At 41.6% G+C, this 25,728-nt stretch overlaps 1 protein-coding gene across 2 annotated transcripts; it reads right to left on the reverse strand.

Annotated features, from left to right (window-relative positions):
- Positions 1-3,592: 3,592 nt before the first annotated feature.
- PROK2 (prokineticin 2) lies at positions 3,593-17,794 on the reverse strand. Of its 2 annotated transcripts, XM_087431345.1 has the most exons (4): positions 17,629-17,794; positions 14,141-14,266; positions 6,110-6,172; positions 3,593-4,796 (listed from the first exon to the last, which is right to left on the reverse strand). In XM_087431345.1, exons 1-4 carry the CDS (start codon positions 17,722-17,724, stop codon positions 4,692-4,694), a joined length of 390 nt encoding a protein of 129 aa, XP_087287471.1. In that variant the 5' UTR covers positions 17,725-17,794; the 3' UTR covers positions 3,593-4,691. The 2 variants fall into 2 exon arrangements, with proteins under 2 accessions (XP_087287471.1, XP_004419979.1); XM_004419922.3 differs by lacking the exon at positions 6,110-6,172.
- Between the last annotated feature and the right edge of the window lie 7,934 nt (positions 17,795-25,728).

Consider the following 25,728-nt stretch of genomic DNA (forward strand, 5'->3'; position numbering starts at 1 on the left):
CAAATTCTGTTTGATGCTGAAACAAATTTTACACAAGCAGACACAAAATATCTTCAGATTAAACCAGTGGTTCTAAGCCAGTGGGACAATTTACCCCTACCCACACCCCCAGGGACATTTGGTAATGTCTAGAGACATTTTTGGGTGTCACAACTCAGGGGAGCTAGTGGCATGTAGTGGGTAGGGGCCAGGGGTGCTGCTAAACATCCTACAAGGCACAGGACAGCCCCCCACAACAAAAAAATTATCTGTCCCAGAAAGTCAGTTGTGCCATGGTTGAGAAACCCTGGACTAAAGAGAGAGAATGCCTGGAAATATTCGCAGTTGCCACTCTAAGGAGCAGGCCATGATTTTGCCTAGCTGGCACAACCCATGAATGAGTGTTCCAGGCTTCATAATAATGGAAGTCTCCGGTGGACACAAGGATACATATTCTGTATGTACAAAATATTGGTTAGCCTGTACATTTTATCATCAGAAATCATGCTCACACCATAATTTTCCACTTTCTTGCTTTTAATCTTTTGTGACATATATATGTTTTATTGAAATGCTTACTAGTCCGAGTTAGTTATAATTTGCGGCAATATTGGACTTTCTAAAGCATTTTGATGATTTATGGGCCCAGTAAAATAGACTGAAATCCTGAGATGTATGGGAAAGTGGGCCTGGGAGTGGGGAGTATCTGCTTGGGAGTTTGGAGGCTGAGTCACCCGGGAGGGGCCACCTGGAGGAAGAGAGGTCATGAAACCCAGGGAGCTACAGCTCCATGCCCTGCTGTGAGGCCAGCAGGAGAGGCAAGGGACTAGCTAGGCTGGACCCAGGCCTGCTTCCCTAATCTAATTCTAAGGAACCTTGAACAGACTCCTCAACTGAGCTACCCAACTGCCACTAAAATTTTCAAGTGGGGGGTCAGCCCGGTGGCGCAGGTGGTTAAGTGCGTGCGCTCCGCTGCAGCGGCCTAGAGTTCGCCAGTTTGGATCCCGGGCGCGCACCAATGCACCGCTTGGCAAGCCATGCTGTAGCAGCGTCCCACATAAAGTGGAGGAAGATGGCTATGGATGTTAACCCAGGGCCAGTCTTCCTCAGCAAAAAGAGGAGGATTGGCAGATGTTAGCTCAGGGCCGATCTTCCTCACACACACAAAAAAATTCTCAAGTGGGACCCCCCCCCTTGCGAGCTTCCCTCTAGAAGTAGTGGTGGGAGAAAGAAAATGGATTCATTTATTTATGCTTGAGGATCACAGGAACTTTTGAGGGTGGCAAGAAAAGACAAAGACATTTAGCTGCTCTCTTTACTTCTAATTTAACTAGAAAAGTGTCTCATAAAATGATGTCACATGGAAGCAGTAGCCTTTCTGTAGAAGCGTATTCCTTTATTCTCTCTCAGGGGCTGCCAACCATGGGTGCATCTTAGAATCAAATGAGTAGCTTTAAAAAAAAAAAAAAAATCCCAACACCCAGGCCTTGCCCCAGACAAATGGAATCAGAATCTCCCAGGGTGTGAATGATGGAAAAAATGGAATGATACTTCAAGAAGAGCATATTCACGGCACCTCTAATTTTGGGAACTATGTTCTCTGAAAGTGCCAGGGAGGGAGGTAATAAAGTTTATTTAAGGATTATGTTGTTAAAGATTGTCATCTTTGGGATACATGAAAACATTATAGAAGAAATACAGTCCTCTTTAATGCAGAAGCACCGAGGATTAACAAATTAGGGGGAAGATATTAGAGAATGAAAGAAATATTAATTCTGAGGATACCACCTGAACTACATGGCAACATGTTGAAACAAAAGATCATAACACGTTGCTAGTGAACTTCAGACAGTGACCCTCACTGAATACCAAAAATGTCCTGTTTTTTAAATTAAAATGGTCCCCAACTTTAATCTTCCACAAAATGAAGCTAGAAAAGAGTGGGATGAGATTTCTGATATTAAAACCAATGAAGAGGAAAATTGGTTTGTGTGTTTGATCTATCACTGGACTTTGTCAAGTTCCAACAAAAGAACTATGTACACTGAAATGCTGGAAGGATGAAGATCTTCAGTTAGATAAGAGGGTTTGTAAAGAAACAGTTTGGGCACAAATTTTTCTATGGTTAAAAAAATGTTCCTTTAAAAAAAGGTAAAAGTCAGAAATGACATTTTTCATGAAAGTCAGTTTGCAAAGAAATCCAAAGGTGCACTTGAGTTTGGCCAGTACCTTCTGGCATAAGATCTATTTCTACTTTAGAATGAATGGAATCCATTCACAATATTCACATCAAAGTAGATTGCTGACTTAGTTTTTCTTGTGTAAATTCTCACTTTGCCTTACCTTGCAGAAATTCTGCCCAATGAAGTCCCAGCTTCAGGGAGAGACCATCTTAAGGGCTGGAAGAAACGGCAACATGATCTTTACAGCACAACACTTTGTATGAATCTGCATGAAGCGTGATTACAAGCTTTTTGAAACAATTATTTGAAACTAACTTTGGTAACAAGCTAAAAAATAATAACCAAATAGAACTGTACACTAAAAAAAGGGAGCATTATTCCTCAATAAAAATAATAACCAAAGGGTTTATAACTTTGTCATTCTAATGACAAAGTTCTGTTTTTCTTTGGATGGCAGTGAGTGAGTCAGTAGGTACAGTTGTAAGTTGTCACACAAACTTCACATTCGTTCTCTTGGCTATGTACATATAGTCTACCTCTCTAGGTCGTGATTTTTTAAAAAAATTGAGGTGGTATCTGTAAAAGTAAAATTTTAAAAAAGTTATATGTTTTCTAACTGGGGTGAAAATGGATGATTGGCCCTAGGAAGTTTTTACCACTTATGAAAAAGGATGTATCAAACATTATATGAAAACAACATTTAGCAAAATTGCAGAAGTGCCTGTTTCTTTACCCATAATTCCACTTGCTGAAGTCTAATTTTTTTCCAACAAATTCGCTGAGGAATGTTTCTTGAACATAAACTACACTAAACCGAAAATAATACTTCCATGACCAAGTATGGTAATTAGCACAGCAAAATCCCATACATTTATGGGACATGTTAGCCCCAGGGGTAAAGTTCTACACAATGTACAATTCTTAAGCCCTGGCTGAGTAAATAACTACAAAATGGACAATTTTTTTTTTTTTTTGCAATGGTTAGTGGGTTGGCATTGTCAAGTTTAGCCAGTTAAACACATTCCATAAGTTGTTTATTTGTGATGTTGGATCCATTTACAATACTTGGTGGGTTTTTCAAGGCCAGGCTACATTGGCATCACCGTCCGGCTAGCACCTCGCACCTGCCTAACCACCAATGATAAACACTACATCATTATTTGCTGAATCAACACAGTGAAATCCCATGAGTCCATTCCTGATTACAATCAGTTTTGCATGTCATAATTTTCCTTCATGCTCCAAAACCTCACAGATTTACACATTGTTTATTTTTTGTACTACCTTAAAATTCATGCAAACAGAACTTTCCTGTATGTAAAATGAAAATGCACATACTGTTAGTGCTATTTTACCAACTTTGGAGTCTTTACCCATTTTAGAATGTGGGCTGTATAGGAATATACTTGTAATAAAAACTGACGACAACGTTGACAAAAATAAGGATATAATATTAAAATAAATCAAATGATGTACAATACTGTCATTATTCTGATACAGAATTTTTACACAGCAATATTGATACAGGTACAAATGGCAGGATGTCAGGCAATCCATTACAATAGACCTTTTGGTTACAAATAAAGTTTAAATTACAACTTAATACTGATTTAAAAAGGCTAACTAGTGTTATGCCAGATTAAAATCAATGCTTCCTCTTCAAGTGACATTTTCTGGAACAACTCTAACTATGAGACTTAAAAAAAAAAACTTTATAAAAAGAAATAAATAAATATAATATTGTATTGGAAAAGTCTTTTTTAAAAAAAACCCAAACTACAAATCTGGACTAAACTAATCCGACTTTCCATGTCTTCTGTCCTCACACCAGTCAAACAGCAGACCTGAAGTCCACTTGCATAGACAAGTTCAGTGGAAGTTTAGAAGCACCCCACCTCCACTCCATATAAGAGAACTTTGGAGTGTCTGGTTCAACTACAGACTCTTTTCACTGTTTAAGTATCAGGCAAAAAGCTTGATTCTTATCAGTGATTCCGCCAGCAAGTTAAAGGATACGGACCCCATGCACACACTTTAAAATGCTAGAGGGTCAGAGAGGGAAACGGCAAAGAATAGAGTGACAGACTTAAAATTCTTTGAGGAGTGAGAGACCAAAAGGGCTGTATGTGTGCGTGTGTGTGTATGTGTGTGTCTGGGGCAGGGCTGGGGGGATGGGAGTTTAAGAAAAAAAGTTTCTGTAACAAAATATCAAATTCTTATTGTCCTCATTTTTGTAAAAATGGGTGAGTTATTGGCATAAAGAAAAGCCAAACCAAACCAAAACACAAACAGGGACATGAGAACTGGTTCCATAATGCCTTGCACTTTACATTTCTATCCAAAACTAAAATCCTCCTTCAATAAAAAAAAATACATCATTTAAAAATCAAAGATAGAAATGTTACTCGGAAAGTTGAGGAAGCAACAGCATTTCTTTCTGGCATATTATTTGTTTGGCACAATCACAAGTAAATAGACTTTACAGACATCACGCGGCTGTTCACATTTCAAATTTCTACTCTAAAGTGATTACTTTCGGGCTAAACAAACAAATCGATTAAATGAGGTCCGTAAACAGGACAAGCCCGGCATACATGGACACGTGTGATGCATTCTCCGCCCGAAAAATGGAACCTAAAATAAAAAAGAAAACTGAGTGAGAGCAGGAAACATTAAAAAAAAAAAAAAAAAAGCCAAACTATTCTTGAGAAATATCTTGAATAATAATAGCTAGTGTTTATTGAGTGTTAACTATTTACCAAGCAATATGCTCAGCACCTTTTTACGTATTATCCTTTCCCATCCTTACAACCACTCTGTGAAGATGGAAAGTACTTCAATTATACCCATTTTATAGCTGAGAGACTGAGGCACAGAGAGATCAGTAACTTGCCCAAGGTCACATATCCAGAACTTGAAGCTTGGCTGGCAATTGGACCACAAAGACCAAGCTTTTAACCACCAAGCTATACCACCTTTTACTTTTTCTCATTTTAATTCTTTTTATGGTGTCTTGCTGCCGAAGCTCCTTAAGGAGAGCATAACATTATGGGTAGGACTACATCTATATAATGAGCAAATATAAATTCACTGACAATGAGCAATATATAAATTCACACACAGATGTCAGAAAGAGTCAGAATTCCGGGAGATGGGAGGAAGAGCAAAAGAAAATTAGGGAAGGAGGTAAGCTCGATTTGCAGAAATGGAACAAGCCAAACCCCGGCCTAGGGAGAGCCAGCAGTGAAAGGTCGGCTTCATTCTAAGGGTCACTCAACCGATATTTCTCAGAGCCCTCTGCCCCTGCCACCAGTGAAGCCGGGTTGACAGGTCAACCAGTAACCGGCACGGTGGTTCTCCGTGCCGGGGCAAGTCGACCACCCTCAAAATATGTACGCTTTCTAGGGTGAATAGCAAAAATCATCCTCCCTCCCCTGGGAACAGCACCCTCTTGAGAATCTGCCCGCTTTGCAAGTTATAGGGAGAAAGTTTAACCCCAGGCCCTGGAGGCAGTTGATTGGCAATGAAATGGATGGCAAATTACTCCGATTCAGGGTAATGCAAGAGAGGTAAGCTATTACAGACTCATGCCTCAGGGATCCTTCTACAGTTTACACATGGCAGAAAACTGCATCCTTCCTGTTTCCCAACTCAAATGCTTTATTCTGTATCATTCGAGTGCATTTCCTATTCTATTCCACCAAAAGAGGCCGCCCCAGACCAATTACCTGTCCTTAGGAGAAAATCTGAGATGCATCTTCCAGATACTTTCTAAACAGTTTCTTTATACATAGAGAAAGGCTGTCTGCAGACAGTGGCAGAACCATTCTAACCTCATTTTTGGGTTGAATGATAGGACGGATCCAAGTCTACACAGTCCCACAAGGGTCAAGGCTAATTATTCTGGGTGTTATCTTTGGGTGGTACCATGCTCAGGTTCTTCTTACCTCCTTTTTCCTTTTTCTTCTCTTCCTCTTTCTTCTTTCCTGCCTTCCATTTCCAAAATGGTTCTGGAAGGGCCAGGGAGATGATCGAGATCAATAAATACAAAGGGAAGAAAGGGAAGCAGTAGGAGGGCAGGGAATGTATATGGCAATCAGGCAGAGCCATCCCAGCTCCTTCGTCTTTTTGCAAGGGCATTACTTTCAAAGATCTAACGACAGTGTCTACACGTGGGCACCATGGCTGTCAGCTCCATGCAGACTTGTGCTCAGAATGGTTCTGTCACTGTGTGAGTCAAAGGGTACATGGATGGCTGGCTCATTCGTTGGCACCGAGAATATGTCAGAGGAGGTGGGTACAGCTGGATTGGCTTGGACAATTACAGGTAGATAGTGGAGAAGTGATAACCCACAACCTTTACGATCTGTTCTGACCCTAAGACTTTAAGAGCTTCCTTTCGCTAAGTCTAAAACTACTGCATCGGCCAGTGGTTCTCAATCCGGCGTGATTCTGCCCCTCAGGGGACATCTGGCAATGTCCAGAGACATTTCTGTTTGTCACAACTTGGAGGAAGGGGTGTTAATAATGTCAAGTGGGTAGAGGCCAGGGATGCTGCTAAACATTCTACATTTCACAGGACACCCCTCCACAGCAAAGAATTATCCGGCTAAAATGCCAAATAGTGCAGAGGCAGCAATATCCAAGTAAAAGGAGCCTGAAACAAGTGAACTATAATGATCATGTCACATTGTTATACATGGAAAACACCAAGCACGTTTCTTTTATTCATTCTTTCAACAGATATTTACTGAATGTCACCAACATATGCGGCCCTGTTTTAGGTGCTGTGGGCACAAAGACGAACAAAACAGAAAAGGCCCCTGCCCATCGCAGAGCTTAAATTTTAATGATGAAAGATAGATAACCAGTAAGATAGTTTCAACTACGAATAAGTGCCTTCATGGTGTTTACAGTCCTGTGCTTGGTGCATCATGACGCCATGGTCACTCTTTGGCCTGTCATGTGGGTTCTCAGTGCCCTGAAAACAGCAGAAAAGAAAAACAAGACTGGCGGCCTGCCATGGGCCAGGCGTCACAAGGCATCGTGTATAAACATCACACCAAACCCGTGTGCCAGGTTTTCATCGTGTTTTGACATAAGCTAAGTGGCTTCCTCTTGAGGTGAGGTGAGGAAGTAACACACTTGACTGAAGTCACCAAGCTAGAAAGGGAACATGTCATAGTCAAACCCAGTCCCACTTTCTTCCAAATTTTGCTCTCTTCTCAAATAGCACCATTCCCAGACTTCGGGCTCTTTGAGAATGGGACTCTTATTTACGAGCACATAGCACTTAGCCTGGTACGTAGGAGACACACGAGAAGAGAGATCTGTTAAATGCCTATCCTCCACCAATGCCCCCACCATAGGCTGTGAACTCCCTGAAGGTAAAGGGGTGACCTTCTCAGGCCCTGTGGCTTCCCCTGTCCCCCCATACCACTGCCTGGCACTGAGCAGGGCCAACATGATTCACGCCACCAAACTCAGAGACGGACTTACCCTGAAGGCAAAGAAGCTGAAGGCCCTCACTTGCGTAGACCCCTCCAGGGCCTAGAAGGGGCCCTGGCAATCTGTTCACAAGCTCATGTTTCTGTGGAACTTTCAACAATATCTTTGTATTATTTGTTTCCTTGTCGAGGGCACCAAGACAGTAAAAGCCTCAACCTAGATGTGTCCTAACCAACCTTAACATAATCATTAGACTGTCCTGTAGGTCCCCTTATACCTGGATGCCCTTTTCTTATTCTTAACAAATCCATTCCCTTTTTCAAGATCCAGTCTGTGTTTCTCCCTCCCTCCCTCCCGCAAGCCTTTCTTAACTGCACCAGCCCATAGCAGTTTCCCTCTTCCCCTTCCATCTGTGAGCTCCTAATGACCAAGACCACAATTTCTGATATGATACACTCAGCAGATCCTTGCCAATTTCTCAAAGAGCCCATTCACTTCTAGATCTACGTACACTGTGTGACAAACCCGATAGTCACAAATGCATGACAGAGTGTTTACAGAAGATGCATATTCAGACGTACAAATACAGCCAAGGAGCTAACCATTCAGCCCAAACTTGATGCTTTACTTTAGAATCAACTGTGCATTCAGTCCAAAGTTTCTAATCACCTAGAATTCCAAACAGAAAATTCTAGAAATTACCAAGGCAGAACCTTCAGCACTTTCAAGAAGGCATGATTCTTACCCACTTGCAACACTTTAAAAGAGAAAATAGTATTGATATGAAACAAAAGTATTATTTGTGATTTATCTCCAAACAGAATCAATTATGTCCTAGAAGGAAATACAACAGGATACATGAAAAAAAGCCCAGTCATGTGACATAAAAAGCACTGGTCTTACTATAATTTTTGATAAAATCAGTTTTGTTACAACTTTTTCAACAGAAGTACATAGCTTAAAAATATTCCAACGGTATGATAGTGCATAAAGTAAAAACTAAAAGTCCTATACTCCCACAGCTTCTGGTTTTAATAACTACGAAGAGTGCCATCGTATCTTAATTTGGTAAAGTTTCAAATTGTTTCTTCAAATTTTTTTCAAATAAGTATATATTCATATCACCTTAAATAATGCAATTATTCACCTATTCCCCTCTTGTGAGTAGAGGGTTAATGTGGGGCCCTGGCTGATGGAGCTGCCCTGACACCCACCTGGGCCTCCCACTGCGCTGCGGCCTGGGAAAGAGTCAAGGAGAACAGGGAACGGTGGGTTGGCCTCATTGGGTTGGGGAAGCTGTTGCATGCCTCTGGGGCTCTGGGACTAGGAAGACATAAAAGGTTAGCAAGAAATAAGGGCAGTAGCTTCCGTGGGTCAGCGGGAGCTCCCACACACCTTGGCTCTCCTCTGTGGTAGCCACAAGCACCCCGTGTGGAAGAGAAGACAAAAGAAGCTGTGTGCTTTGGTAGCTGCTGAGTTCCCAATGAAATGAGGATGCTGCGTCTCCTATACGGTGTCCTCTACGGCTAAGTAAATGTGGTATTAGACCAGTGGGGCTCAACCAGGGCAATTTCCATCCTCCAAACCCTCCCAGGGGACATCTGCCATAGTCTAGACACACTTTTAGTTGTCACACCCAGGAGAGGGAGACCACTGGCATCTAGTGGGTAGAGGCCAGGGCTGCTGCTAAACACCCTACAGTGCACAGGACGGCCTCCACAACAAAGAGTTATCCAGCCTAAAAAGTCAGAGCCCAGGTTGATAACCCCTGTATTACACACTACAGCACACTTATGTCTTGTTTCTCTGCCAATTTGACACTGTAATCACAGCTACGATGCTGCCCCAAGAGCTCAAATGTAGACAGTGGCTCTTAACATCCGTGATAAGAAAGATGAGGAAATTCGCATATCACGCTTGCTACCACCCATCTTTCAATAAACTTTGTAGTTATATTAGATGCGTTTTAGTTTTTAAAAAAATTTTATTCTCGATTCTGAAATTATAATTATGTTTGTAATGTTTCATCATAGGTTGGTTCTAAAATAAAAACAGCTAATAATTTTTTAAATCTTCCATTTTTTCTTTTTTACCCAAACAAGATCCAGATTCTAATTTGAAATTTTTTTCTTCAGAAAAGCAAAATGTATCGGTCAACTCTTAAAGTGCAGCTAAAAAAAGCAAAACTAATGCTAAAAAGTGGAGCAAAATAAAAAAACAAGATTAATTTTTTGGAGGAAACAGTTGTTTAAATTGAAAAAATTCATAAAATAATAAGCAATAAAAATAAGAGTATTAATTACATAATTATAAACTTTCAAAGTCAATCAGTAATCAGAATGGGATGGAAATGGCTAATCTTTGTAAACTCTGAAAAGTGTAGGTATTTTTTTTTTTTAATTTTATTTATTTATTTTTCCCCCAAAGCCCCAGTAGATAGTTGTCTGTCATAGCTGCACATCCTTCTAGTTGCTGTATGTGGGACGCGGCCTCAGCATGGCTGGAGAAGCAGCGCGTCGGCGTGCGCCCGGGATCCAAACCCGGGCCGCCAGCAGCAGAGCTCGCGCACTTAACCGCTAAGCCACGGGGCCGGCCCTGAAAAGTGTAGGTATTAATAGAAATTAATGTTTCTTTAAAAACAGTGAGGGCCGGCCCCGTGGCTTAGCGGTTAAGTGCGTGCTCTCCGCTGCCGGCGGCCCGGGTTCGGATCCCGGGTGCGCACCGAGGCACCACTCCTCCAGCCATGCTGAGGCCGCATCCCACATACAGCAACTAGAAGGATGTGCAGCTATGACAGACAACTATGTACTGGGGCTTTGGGGGAAAAATAAATAAATAAAATCTTTAAAAACAGTGAAACATTCCCTGTAAACAAATGATTCAGTAACTCATTCTTAATTCAGTGTTAAAAATTAATTGTGAAAAATGAATACATGCTAAAACTATTATTTTCTTAAAAATGTGTTTAAAAAACATGCATCCTGTTCTTCTTAGGTAGACTTTTTATTTTTGAATTATCAAATGTAAAGTTAAAAACTATACAATTACAAAATTAAAGCCTCGAAGTGACTGTAAACTCTACAAATTAATTGATGCATGTGAAATAAAATAGTAAGCTGAACTCAATGGCTATCAATTCCTACTTATGGTTCTCAATTTCATTCATCAAATATTGTTCACTTTATTAAAATAAACAGACTTCTGTGGCTAATGACTAAGCCAAACCAGAACGGAAAGTTTAAAATCTGAACAGGTGTTATCTTCATGTACTCATAGCCTCGTGTTTTTAAAACACTAATCCCTGTGACTACAACTAGTTAATCCATTTTTTGTTAAAATTGGGGGGGGGTAGTAATGAATACATCACATTAAAATAGAATTTTCTATAGAGTGTTTACATTTTCACCATCTACTAATGAGCCATTAAAATTCAGAGTAGAGTTGCACTAGGATATATTTAGAAAATTTTTTTCCTCAGGTTATTTTGAATAGAATATAGACAAAAGATATTCTGGAAGAAACTAGATTTTCACCAGGATAGGTTAATTTCATCCAGAACAAGTAACAACTCTGGGACTAAAAATAGGTCACTGAAATGACCTATGAAAATGTATTTTCAAGACAGAAAAAATAACCAATATGAAAAGCTGTAACATTGAGTTCTAGAAACACATTTCAAGTGGGCATCTACACAGGATGAAGGTTCAGATCTGACATAAAACCTTATTTTTCTTAGTATTTCACTTCTTTTCTCACTTCATTCTACTATGAAAACCATAATCCGTTATTAAAGATGTCATTATTAAAACTGTGATAAAAACAAAAGCGTAGAGCTGTCCCTGGGTTTATGGGAGAAGAATGATTTTGTTTACTTTCAGAACTAACCTTGCACTAAACCTGAACTAGAAACTATATAGGAACCGGGGAAATAGAATTTGGTTCTCTTTTAAAAATATCTCAGATTTGGAAAACTCATCGGAACTACAGGATGAGACGAAATCCCACTCGGGACTCTTATCCCTTATTCCAGTGACCATTTTACCCACACAAACCAGTTTTGGTTAACGGGACTAAAAAATGTTCAAATTAAACACAACGATAGCTTTCACGGAGTAGAAGAGTACAGTGGTTGAGACCGCACAGACAATGGAGCGCCAGAAAGACGTGAAGTCCAGTGCCTGCCCTCTGACCTATCACCTTGTGACCTCAAGCAGTTACCGAAGTCCTCTGAGGCTGAATGAGGCTGAATGTTGTTGTCCGGAGAACATGACAAAAATAAACCTACTTCACAGGCTTGATGTGAGTATTAAATAAGAAAAATAACATTTAGTACAGAGTATCTGGTACATCATGGCGACAAGTGGCAACTATTATTGCTGTTAATATAAAAATAGTTCCACAGAATATGTCAGTCTTCACTTGTTTTAGCAAACAGGCTTAGTGATTCTACTACCTAGGGCATGTGAAGTTATACTAACACTGGACAAAAACAACATCATTCTTAAAGGAGAAGGCTGAGTTAAGAGTCAAATTTTCAACAACAGAGACTCAAATGTACAAAAGATGACTCATATTCGATAAGGGTGATGAAAAAACTCAGACCAGTGCCAAAGGGGGCCGGGCCAGCTTCACCTCCTCGTGGGGAGTTTGGCATCGAGACAGGTGACTAACGGTTTAGAACCTTTCCTGTTCTAAAATGGCCAAGGGGCCGGCCCCTGTGGCGTAGTGGTTAAGTGCTTGCACCCCGCTGCTGGCGGCCCCGGGGTTCAGATCCCGGGTGTGCACCAATGCAACACTCGTCAGGCCATGCTGTGGCGGTGTCCCACATAAAGTGGAGGAAGATGGGTACGGATGTTAGCCCAGAGCCAGTCTTCCTCAGCAAAAAGAGGAGGACTGGCATGGATGTTAGCTCAGGGCTGACCTTCCTCACAAAAAAATAAACTAATTAATTAAAAAAAATAAAATGGCCAAGAATAGAAGGTACATGTCATGTTTAAAAATGACAGTCCAGTCTCGAGTGGCAAAACCACCACGGGGAGGCACGGTCTACACGTAACAGGAAGTATTTCTCAAGAAAACCACAGGAAAGCCAAATTCAGTCTTCAGATGGGTCCAAACAACCCGAGTGCCTATTACAGCTCACAGAGCTAAACCTAAGCCCATTTATTTCATTAGGTTCATTCCAAGCAAGTCAGAATAGTAACTGTTATCTGCAACTGTGGAGTACAGGAAAGATGGCTGGCTCTACTACAGTTTTAAACGCTATGCCACATGTGAAAAAAAAAAGGTAGAAGGTGGAATTCGGGTTGGTTTGAAAACATTCAATCTATGTTAAAACGAGAATATACAATGTGCAGAGAGAACACGGCAGAGGGACTGAGCTCGGCCTCCCACAAGCCGTCCGGCCTGGGACATGTCCTTTGGCGCCTCTGGACTTCACTGTCCTGGTGGGTAAGACAAAGAGGTGGGAGCAGGGAAGCAAGACGCTGCAACCTGGCCTCCCTGGGAGATTTTGCTGAGATCATACTGTGTTTCAAAAGTTGTGAATCTGAAGGGCAAGGACTCTCCAGGCTCCATATACTTCTCTGCTCCCTCCTGTCTCCCACCCACCCCTCCTAATGTAATGCAAACTCGCCTGGCGCCCCCTGCAGACAGGAGAGCCTGCAACATAGCCCCTGGAGCCCTGTTCAATCCTGCCATCGTATGGTCATGTCACATATTGTCAATTACTTCTCAAAAGTGTTGTTTAGGTCACTGTGTTATTGAGCTATTAGAAAATAAAATAAATTGAAAAATTAAATATCATTAACCTCTAGGATTACACACAATCTTCTATAGATAGAGTCAAAACATAGGACTTTTAAATTAAGATACAAGAGGGCCAGCCCGTGGCTTAGCGGTTAAGTGCGCGTGCTCCGCTGCTGGCGGCCCAGGTTCGGATCCCAGGCGCACACCGACGCGACACTTCTCCGGCCATGCTGAGGCCGCGTCCCACATACAGGAACTAGAGGGATGTGCAGCTATGACATACAACTATCTACTGGGGCTTTGGGGGAAAAACAATAAATAAATAAAATTAAATTAAGATACAAGAGTAATTGTATTATCGATGATTTTCTGCAAAACACAAAACACAAACTTATTTACTTCTGCCTCATCTGTAGGGCTGATATTAAAAGTCTTTTTGAGAACTTCTAGACTCTGATTTTTGCAAAGAAGCACACACGGTATAATATATATATATATTTTGGTCCTAAATAATTTTAAAGCAAATTCATGTGTTTGAAATTATTTTGATGAAATGTTTCTAACGCCATGAGAGCAATGACATGAAAATGATCACCAGAATAAGGAGGGCAGAAAGCACAATTCTTTAAAATGGAAGGAGAGAGTAGGTGATTTTCTGATGTCATCTTCTCTAACTTCCAATTTCACGCACATCACCCTGGGGTCATGTCATATACGCCTTGCTTGGAGTGAAGGCACTGCAACATAAGAGACTCACCACGCATACAAATATATATACTAACTTTACGAGTCAGCGGATGGCAGCTGTCTCCCACTTTGCCCATAGGTGTGCAAATCCTTATGCTCTTAACCCAGATACTAACAGCACAGCACATGTCTCCACCACACTGGGGGTCCTTGTCACAGGCCTGAAATGTAACAAACAAACAGATTAAATATAGGTAGCGGGAAAGACTCAGGCTAAGGAAATATAAAATTAGCAGTAAAAAATGCTCTTTAAATATCCAACTGCAATGATTTTAATAATCACATATATAAAAAAGAACTGTAACCTTCATTTGTTTTGCACATATTTACAATAAAATCTGATCAGAAGAGATTTTCCTACTTTTTAAAAAATGGCCTAGATAATGGCCCACACATTATGAAAATCTTAAATAAATACAAGATTTTTTTAAAAAACAAAATCAGCTCTCTTTTCCTAGTGCTTTATGGCTGAATTGGCTTTGAACTTGAAGAACGAGTCTATATTAGTCTTATACCATACATGGCCATTAGGAATGACATAAACTGAATCACAGGATTTTATGACTATTAACTGCAGAATACATTGGGCCCAATTTTAAAAAGGGATTTAAATGGTCTCTAAATCTGGCATGAAATGCTCCAGACCCATAAAGGCACTGATGTAAATTTCAGAAGTGCTCATTTTCCCTTTCAAATATTTGCATTTTGGTTCATGAGACTTGATGTTTCTCACACCACTGACTTGATTTTCACCATTTCCTCTTTAAAGAAAGAAATCTCATAGGTTGAGGGTGGACAGACCAAGACTTTTGCCTTTATGTTACTCTTTTTTCGGGTGAGTAACCTGCAAAAAGGAAATTACTGGCTTAGGACGTACCTTTGTATACATTGCAAACTCAGCTGAACTACTCTATAAGATCCATCAGATTTAGAAATGCAAGTGACAGATGCAATTATCAACAGTGACTACTCAAGGCATCTGTTTCCAATATAAAAACTGTAAATACATATAATCAGAGAATCAACTATGGAGAAATTTCCATACTCTACTAAATAGAAATAATGAAGTCTAAACTTATTTGCATGAAATAGATCTGAAGAACTATTGTTCTTTTCTAGAAGCAACAAAAAATAGGATGCTTTGTCTGAATGGTGTGCACTAATCTATTTTGCTAACAACAAGGTAAAAACATCCTGTACTATACATATAAGAAACTAAAAAGTCTATAATTTAGACCCAAGTTTAAATGTACATTTATTGGAAACAACTAAAACATTCCTTCAAAATTCTTAGTTTTGGGGACTTCTCAAAACATAAACATATGGTCACACTCTTATTCATTATTTTTCATTAAAAGTGACCAACTATCTTGCTTTACAATTGATTTATTTCCCCCATTAGAATTTTTTCTGTCTATTTAAAACAAATATTTGGACCAAGACTACAATTTTCACCTGGGGGTGTTTGGACCTTTATAGGAAAATATCTAAACATTTCCATTTTCCAATTTTTATCTGTATGCCAGAAACCATGTATACGTGGTCATTACATTCCATAAATGAGATGTTCAGTACACAATCTTTTCCAATATGGTTTTAACAAATCTACGTGGACATATAAATCAATTTTTAAATAACTACATGTATTACCAAAAAGAAGTAAATATGTAAGGTGAAGGTTTCAGGCAATATTTTATTTCAACAGATGCTCAAGACCAGGAATTCTGGAGCCCCACTAGCTCTTTTTATAAGACAATCAAAAATCCAGCCAAAATCTTTTAAAATTCAATCAATCACTTGGATGTTTAACATCCTATACACGATGTATCTAGGTAAGTTACTGAGTTTTTCATTTGACTCCAGATGGTTGCTGTCATGGAGACATAACTACATTTCTTTATTGCCATGTTGCTTTAGAGAAATTTTTTAATTCTCTTTTTGTAACACTGAGTTAAAACAACAAAAACAGCACACAGAACTATATAATAAGCTCAGTTTAAACCTCTCTCGCAGATAAACATCCAATATGATAAAATTTCATTTTGTAACAAAAAGCTTCAGTTCTTGGAAATATTTACAAAGAATTGCATAGGTTTATATATTTTTAATTAGACAGCTGTTTCCTAATGCCCTTTATCCTTAACCCATGGCAGATCTATTCAAATAGTGTTGTCCTGCGAATGGAACAAAAAGATACTTATATTGCAAAGGAATTTGGGGCTCAGAGGATTAGGAGAAATTTAAAATGAGCCAGCAGGGGAAAAGGGGAGGCAAAAAACCAATCATGTTTCAATTCTCATGTATTAGAAAGACCTGTAAAAACTTTTTTTTCAACCACATGGACTGGCTACTGACTAAGCTATTCAAATACATTTTTTAAAAAATCTCTAAATTATTCTAATAAATAACACGATGCACCACAACGCTTATAACTAAATATCTATTGGATATAACTAAATACTGTTAAAGTACAAGGGCTTCAATATGCTCTAAGCCTATTAATTAACATGGAGACAACAGAGCTTTATTTTCTCAAGACAATGACATTTCCCTTAAATGTAAAGGTTATTTCATTATCTATGTATCATCATTTCAATATAGAAGTTTTATTTAAATCCTATAATGTGCACTTAGATATCTGAAATAATTTAATGGAGGTGTAAAACAATTTCAGACTTAAAAAAAAAAAAGAGTGCAGCAGTTGAACCACCAGGAAATGGTAGCGGTTTTGCATTGTTGATGTCAAGTAGACTAGACTTTTTTATTTTGCACTGTAAACTCATCCTTCAGAACCACACAAAGAAAATTGCTGGTGAGAGTATAGACTTGAATTAGTTCCTACTTCCAAAAATGCTGAAGACGTTATAAGTCGAAACATCTACATGGCAACCTACTCCATAATCATGCCAGAGCACTGGAGTTGCTTTATCGGGATTGGAAATAGAAAACTTTTACAGGGGGAACCTCAAGACGCTGAAAAACAGCCCTGGAACCCAGAAGAAGCGCCCACATGGCTTTCCAGAGCGCACACACGGCCTCGGACCAAGTTACTTCAAAGGGTTTCTGCGGAGGATGCTTTGGGGAGCAAACTCCTTGCCTATGGGATTAAGACTCGGGATTTGGGGTATTCGTCTTGCTCCTTTGCATGTCAGAAAGAGGCCCTCAAATTTTAAGGTTCGAGGCTGGAAAGTCTCGAAAAAGTGCTTGAGAAGACTCTGAAAGAAAACTTCTTTCAGCTTAACAGAAAAAGGGAGCAAACACGAGGAGAGAGGCTGTAGGGAGACAAGGGGGAAGCAAGCGGGAGAAGGCGGTGATGAAGGTGGTGGGGTGACACCTGGGTCACTTTTTCTTCCCGAGCCATCTGGTGCTTTCAGAGCGGAGCACTTTTCCAAGTGCGCCAAGAGGCGAGTGAGGCAGGTGTCCCCGCTCGGGGCGACCCTCCCGTGCCCCTCGCGTCCCCTTCCCCAGCCCCCGGGCGCAGCGGGCGCGCATCCCGGGCAGACAGGTGCGCGGGGCCGCTTACCCCGGTGATGACGGCGGCGTCCCCGGCGTGGGGCGTGAGCAGCAGCGGCGGCAGCAGCAGCAGGAGCAGCAGCGGGGCGCAGCGCGGGCTCCTCATGGCGCCCTCGGGACTGGGCGGCGGTTGGGGGACGTTGGGGGCGCAGGGCCGGGGCGCGCTCGCTGGAGCGCGGAGCAGCGGGCGGCTCCCGCGCGCCTCCCGGCCGTTATAAAGGCGAGCCCCGCCGTGACTCACGCCGGCGCCCGCCCGGCAGCACGCGCGGGGGGCACGGCGCGGGCACACACCCCACGCCCGCACGCACACCAGCGCGCCCACCCCGGCCCCGCCGGCGTCCGAGACGAGCACGTGCTGGCGCGCGGCTCCCCGCGCCCCCGCCTCGGGCGCCACGCAGGCAGCGCCCCCCGCGGGGCGCCCCGCTCCCGGCCGTTCTCTCGCCTCTCGCCCGCCGCCGCCTGTGGCACGCGCCCGGATCGCTTTTGTGGTTTGAGACACACTTCGTTTGCTGTCCTGGTTTCCCAAGCTCCACGTGCTCAGCGCAGAAAACTTGCAGCCCATTTGCTGTACAGATGTTTGGGGAGCGCCTACTACGTGCCAGGCGCTCTGGCCATATGGCGGGAGCGCGGGGTGGGGGTAGGGGGACAAGAGCCTCTGAATGTGCTCATTTGTTCAGCAAGTCTTTCCAGAGCGCCCGCTGTATGCCAGGTACTGCCACTGGGTCTGTCCTCCTGGTCCAATAACCGAACAGAAAAGACAGACATCAAGCACATTGACTGGAAACGTGGAAGACAGGGAAAAAGAACAAAGAGAGAGCAAAATCACCCCTAATCCCACATCCCTGACGACATGGAGGGGTTTGTCCTTCCAGCTGTGGGAGTCCAATTTATTTCTTTCATTTCAAATGCTTTCCCTTTATGCTCACATCTGTTCCCGACCCTCTCGTCTCTGATTTTCCTCACATGCGTTTCCTCCCTTCTTGAGCATCGCGCCAGCTTCAGGCAGTTCAGGATGATGCCAAAGGGAAATGAGAACGCCTGGCTTCGGGTGCCAGCCTGAGGCCCCTTAAGCCCTAGGTAGGCAGCTCTCTCTTCTGTTACTTTCCAGCCCAGGAAAATCACCCTTCAGTGTTATAAGATGCCATACAGCATTATTGAGTTTCGTTCATTTGTGTAAACATGAATTGAGTACCTCTTGGATTCTAGGCCGCCCATGAGAGGACTAGTGACATATTTGCACCCCCCCCATCTCTAACAGTAGCCTAGCTCCAAATCTCAGCCTGTTTTTCCTCAATGAAGATGACTTTAAGAATACCTAGGTGTGACCACGCCACACTTGCTCCCACCCCAGTTTTGAGAAGCCCGAATTATTCCTGAATCGCCAGAACCTCTGGCTTTCCCTGATCCCTTCAGGACCACAAATTGTTGAAAAGCAGTTGCATCTTTCAGCCTCTTTAATAAATACAGTGAGGAGAGCTGGGACAAAGTTACTTTCAGACTGCGGGGCTCCCCCATGCCAAAGCATTCAGACAAAACGTGGAAAAGAAAAAAGCAGACAGTCATCTGAATGTTAAACAGCTGAATATCTGGAAAACCAAATCTTTGATTTTGAAAACCTTTCTTACCCGTGTTTTCATGTTTGAGAAACGTCCTGAAACAGAAAACAAAAAAAGAATCCAACTCTTTTTTAACTTTTGAAAACTTGTTAAAACTGGACTTATAGTAAAATAAGTGGAAACAGTAGCAAGTGACAGATTGGTGGAAAGTTTCCCTTTCCAGTCTCCACGCCAACGCTAGCATGGGACTGCTGCCGGGTAAATGTAAAAACCAGTCAACATGGATTTGAACATTCCTACAACTTTTCTTTTTTCAATGGTCTATTTCATATTTGCTACTATTGAGTGCCAGCTTGGGTATTCCCTGCTTCTCCAAGCATAGAAAACAGGATATGTCTGGATATAGGAAAATCAGACTTCAAAAGTGGATAGCTTCATACACGGCTGTTTGGAAAAACACAACTTCATAAGGCTGTTTTGAAACAAGGTTGGAAACACTTAAGAATAAGGTTGGTTTGGTTTCCTGTTGTTTCTTTTAATTGTTTTAATGCTTTAGAGGAGAAATGAAGGCCCCTGATATGACGAATATTTGCATCCATGGCCAAGTTAGAAAATTGAAGTCTGGAAGTTAGTTCCATCTTATAAAGGGAAATATGAAAGGTTGAGTTTGGATTAGTTCATAAAAATCAATTAGGTAGGAAGGCCAACCTGCCAACACTGAAACAGAAATCGAAGAGTAGCTTAATGATTCTATTCTACTTACTACTGCAAGCTGTTGATATCACCACATGACCTGTTCAGCCCAGGGATAACTGTACAAGGAGAACCTAACTTTGTGTAGTTCAGAGTGTAGACTACTGTATTCCAGCAGACCATCAAGGATGGGCTGAATTGAAGAGGCAGCACCGGAAAGTCCATAGGACTCTGCATTTTTGAATCAGACTGACCTGGATTGGAATCCCGAGTGACCGTTGGGCAAGTTGCTTAAACCGTTCTAAGCCTCTGTTTCCTCACCTGTAAAATGGATATAAAAACCAACCCCCTGGGGTACAACCTCCACAGGGTTTAAAGAGTATAATACCTGTAGAGTGCTTAGCACAGTGCCTAGAACAGACTGGGAGCCCTCTTAGGGTTACCCCTTATTAAGTCGTATTATTTGGTGTCCTCTGAGAATTTCAGCTAATAATGATATAGTTTTTTCTGTCTTACCCACCAGATTTGATTGTATACACCATGTGATTAGGATCCTTGTGTCTAATTCCCCACGCATCCCTCTTGCACAGAGCACAATGATAGGCATATAGCAGGCACTCAGTAAATAACTGATGATCAACAGGAATATATCCTATGGAGGACAGTCCAGAGACAGGCCACAAGAAAATATATACAATGTAGACACATTTAATTTACATGAATCAATTAAATGTGGTTGTCAAAAAGCTAGAGGGATAAATATTTTACCTGGTGCAGGTGATTCAGCCTGCCACGCTACTCAGTGGACATGTGACTGAAATGAGAGACACAAACCTGTCTCACAGAAGTCACTCGGGGACCCAGGCTGATGAAGGCTCCATCTGACGTGTACCTCATGATTGCCACTGCAGGGTGGTGTAATGGGTTAAATTGTTTCCCCCTAAAAGCTATTTTCAAGTTGTAACCCCCAGGACCTGTAAATGTGATCTTATTTGGAAGTAGTCTTTGCGGAAGTAATCAATTTAAGATGAGGTCATACTGGGTTAAAGTGAGCCCTCAATCCAATGACGGGTATCCTTATAAGAGAAAGGAGAGGGAGACTTGGACACAGAGGAGCCACACAGGGAGAGGCCCATGTGACGATGGAGGCAGAGACAGAAGTGATGCATCTATAAGCCAAGGAACACCAAGGATTCCTGGAATAGTCAAGGAAAGATTCTTATCGAGAATCTTCAGAAGAAGCATGGCCTTCTTGACATCTTCATTGCAGACTTTTAGCCTCCGGAACCGTGAGAGAATAAATTTCTGTTGTTTTAAGCCACCCAATTGTGGTAATTTCTTATGGCAGCCACAGGAAACGAATAGAGGTGGGTGGGGCTGGAGGGTTACACACCAGCTTTCAGATGCCTCTGCCTGGAATTGATGCACATCACTTTTGCTCATGTTTTAATGGCCAAAACAAGTCAGGTGACTTTGTCTTCAAGGGGATGGACAATGCAAATGTGTAATACACGCTGGTTTCTGAGGAGAACCAGAAATCTGGTGAGCAGCACCACAGTTTACAGGAAAGGGATCAGTCATGGTTTGGATCCTTAATGAGCATAATGATATTAGTAATTATTATAAATGATAATGTTGTTTTAGTTCCTTTGTGTTTTTTCTAGTTCAGTAGTCCTCATATTAGAATTATACAAAGACTCTGAAAGAGAGTAAATGTATAAGCTGACATTTTCTTTTATTGGGTAACAAACCATAATTCATTCATTCAACAGACATTTAGTAAGTGCTTAGTATATGCCAGATATTGCGTGAGGTATAACGTGAGCAAAACAGATGTGAATCCAGCCCCCTGGGATCTTATAGTCTAGTGGGAAGAAGTACGTGAATCAAATAATCATACAATTATATAATTACAGGAAACAAATGTCGTGCACTAGGAGAGAGCATATGAGGAGACCTGAAGGTTTCCTTAAAGTGATGGAGTGTGAGCTGAGGTCTGAAGCTCGAGCAGCATTTAACTGAGATGAAGAATGGGGGCAGCGGGAGTAGAGGGTGGTGGGGCATTGCAGGCAGGGGAACAGCTTGTGCTGGAGATTGGAAAGAGCATCCACGTTCAAGGAGCTGAAAGGAGGCCAGTGTGGCCCGAAGAACGAGTCTAAAGGGAAGTCTGGTACAAATACGGAGCCAGAGAGGTGGTAGGGACCCAATGCAGGGCCTTACCTGGGCCACACTGAGGATCTCAGGCTTTATATGGCCAGGGAAGAGGGAAACATAAGGACAGCCAGGCACGACAGGAGAAGATTTTGAGAAGAAGGCCCTCACTGCAGTTTGACACATGTCCAAAACCAAACTCCTCATGGCCCCCACCACAAACCTCTTTGTTGAAGGCAACTCCATCCTTCTGAGGTGACCCTGGAGTCACCCTTGACCCTGTCTTTCTCTCATATCTCATGTCCCATCCATCTGGAAATCTTGTTGACTTTGCCTTCAGAATATATCTAGAATGTGACCACTTCCGCTTTGCCCTCTGTCATGGCCACCCTTCTTGTTCTGAGCCACCATCGTCTCCAGCCTGGATTACTGTCATCGCCTCCTGACAGGCCCCCTGGTTTCACCCTTGCCCCCTACATCCTATCATCACCCCAACTGCCTTAGCTCTTCTTTTAAATGTAAGTCAGACTCTTTGCTCAAAACCCTGCAGTGGTTTCTCGTTTCCCTCACAGAGACTTGAGATCTTTGACTTTATGTACTGTGACCACTGCATCTCTTCCCACCAGCTCTGCTCCAGCCGCACTGGCGTCCTGGAGGGCCTAGAACACACAGCATGCTCCTCCATTGGGAACTTTGTCCTGAAACTTCTTTTTGTTGGGATTGCTCCTCCCCCAAATAGACAAGAACTTGACAGACTCCCTCACCTCCTTCAAGTGTTTGCTCAAATCTCACCTTCTCAAAGAGGCTTCTTCTGACCACCCTAATTAAATTCACAACTGCCCCAGATCTCCGGATATTCCTTACTCTACTCCTTTTCGTGTTTTGCATTGTCCTATAGCACTTCACACCTTCTAGCATAGCATCCTCTATTATTTTCCTATATATTATGTTTATTGCCTTGCCCCACCCACCCCACACAAAGACCAGAATATAAACTCCACGAGATCAGGGATGTTTAAAAAATGTCTTTTTGTTCACCAATTTACCTCCAGTGCCTGGAAGAGTGCCTGGCACATAGTAGACGCTCGATAAACATTTGTTGAACAAATTACTGAAAATGTGGAGAAGGGATTGGAGGCAGGATACAGTAGATGAGAATGGATCTGATGGGAGGCTTCTGCTAAAGTCACTGGCAGTAAAGAGTGAACTGACTCACTTACAAAGGGAAACAGGTAGAGAGTCTACTGTTGGTTGAGATAAAGAGTGGAGAAGGAAATGTCAAGATGCATCCCCAGGATTCACCTTGTATAACTAATCAGCATCGGGGATGCTGGAAATTGCTGGGTGGGGGGAAAGGCAGTCAAACAGGCCTGAGGTGCGGAGGAGGGACTGGGCTGGAGATAAAATTCTGGCAAGGTAGTTTCCCCCTAAAATTGTTTTTAATTTCTCCATTTCATATAATATAGCCACAATGGTAAAAATTTAGATCTGGGGTTGGCAAACTGTGACCTACTGCCTGTTTTTGTAAATAAAGTTTTATTAGAACACAGCCACACGTGTCTACATATTGTCTATGATCACTTTCACGCTACAACGGCAGAGTGGAGTATTTTTGAGAGAGAGACTGTGTGGCTTGCAAAGCCAAAAATATGTATTATCTGACTCCTTAAGGAATGTTTGCCAACTCCGGCTCTACATGATAAAGAAGAGGAGTCTGGAGTTTCTCTACTGCTCCTCAGGGCAAATATGTTACCACCAAATTCTCCTGGGCCTGTACGGGCTGTACCTTTGATGTTCCCTCTGGCTCCTCAGTTTAATTCATCTGCTTCCTGAGTTTGGGAATTTGCCCCAAGAGCTGGCTTCCTGATGGGCCCCTAGCATGGTCACCTTGTATGCACTTTCATCTCAATTGCCTGTTATATAGTAGGTGCTCAATAAATATTTGGTGGTGGAATTTGAGGAGAAAGGGCAATACATGTGTATTCGGTTTGCCTTCTTGAACTGGAAGCCTGCAACATTGTCTCAACTATATAAATGAAGAGAATTTTATTACTCTTGTATATGAAGCTCTAGTTTTAAAATTGATTCCAGTTTGCTGGGGGACTGCTATTTTTGTGTATCTTCTTCATATGACTTCTAATTATTACAGCATAATAGGTGGGCCTGGTAACTTCATAGCTAGGTCCCATTTGTCTTTTACATAAATGATTTTCATTTAGATGGGTTCAAAAAAAGTTAAATAGATATTCTGCTTGTTTTTTCACCCTTTATCCTTTATCACTGTTACACGGTGGCTTTTCTCATTCACAAACCCACAGTATCAGTCTGAAATATCTTTTAAAAATAATAATCATGCTTTAAATGTGACATGAAAAATGGAATTGCTTTTATAATTCTAAATAAGACACCTATTTTAATGTATTTCAATGCTGATGATTTCTCTTTATTTTTAAAAATAAATCACCATGCTTTGGTTTGAAAGCCAATTGTCTTGGAGGCACTAAAATTATTTGGTCTATTCAAGTGATAATGTACAATAAAGTTAACCTATTTTTAAATCGTTGAAATATTAATCCAGGAGAAAGAGTTTTCTTAAAACAATGAATATAAAATACATTTGAAATAGTATGAGGGGTCAGGATGAACATTTGGTTCTAAAAGATTTAGGTTTTATTCATTATAATGCTGAATATATTTAATATTCGTGTTTAGCACTAAAGATGGGCCTTAAGGCTAGGCCTTATATGTTGTGTATGCCATTAAAAGGAAGAGATTGTTATGCAAATCTGTAGCATATTTGGTAACTTTCCAGAAAGAAAGAGAGAACGAGAACGTCTCAAAGAGTAAAGAGTTTTCTTAAGATAAAACCTGGGGCTAGGTAATTACTTCTTTATTATTTTAGATCAACATTTATTAGCGATTCCACACAAGTAAATTTCATTTAGCAATGTGTTTTCCTCCTCTAAATTTGAATCATATTTATTTTTCTACCAAGGAAAAGAACTTGGAATAATAAGGCATCTGGGTATAGGAATCTAAGGCACAAACCAGTTAATAGAGCCTCCATTTCTAAACATAAAGGCTGACTCTCTCTCTGCTTGCACATGGCAGGTACTCAGTAAATCTCAATACATCTCGCATAATACCCAGTTACCCTATGGGGTAGCTGCCATCACAATCCTCATTCTACAGATGAGGAACGTGAGATGAGGGGAGATTAACTATGTTACACAGAATCACAGTAACTTCTGAGTAGAAGAGCTGGGTTTCAAGTCAGGTCGGTCTGTTGCCAGATACTTCAGTACTATAGCTTCTTCTCCTATTTATACTCTCTACTTAAATGTTGCCATAAAAAATTTAGGTAGTCAATAGCCAGAAGCAAGAAACACTCACTATGGTGTGAATATTCCTCAAACTCGTGTTGAAACCTCTCCTCTCTCTCTCTCTCCTTCAAGTCAGAGATCAAGACTTCAAAACAAAATGGCAGAGGGGGCCGACCCCGTGGCTTAGTGGTTAAGTGTGCTCGCTCCGCTGCTGGTGGCCTGGGTTCGGATCCCAGGCGTGTACTGACACACTACTTCTCTGGCCATGCTGAGGCTGCGTCCCACATACAGCAACTAGAAGGATGTGCAGCTGTGACATACAACTATCTACTGGGGCTTTGGGGGAAAAAAGTAAATAAATAAAATTAAAAAAAAAATGGCAGAGAA

The sequence above is a fragment of the Ceratotherium simum genome, chromosome 5 (genome assembly GCF_057802395.1).
Source record: "Ceratotherium simum simum isolate JZ-2026a chromosome 5, ASM5780239v1, whole genome shotgun sequence".
Taxonomy (NCBI): domain Eukaryota; kingdom Metazoa; phylum Chordata; class Mammalia; order Perissodactyla; family Rhinocerotidae; genus Ceratotherium; species Ceratotherium simum.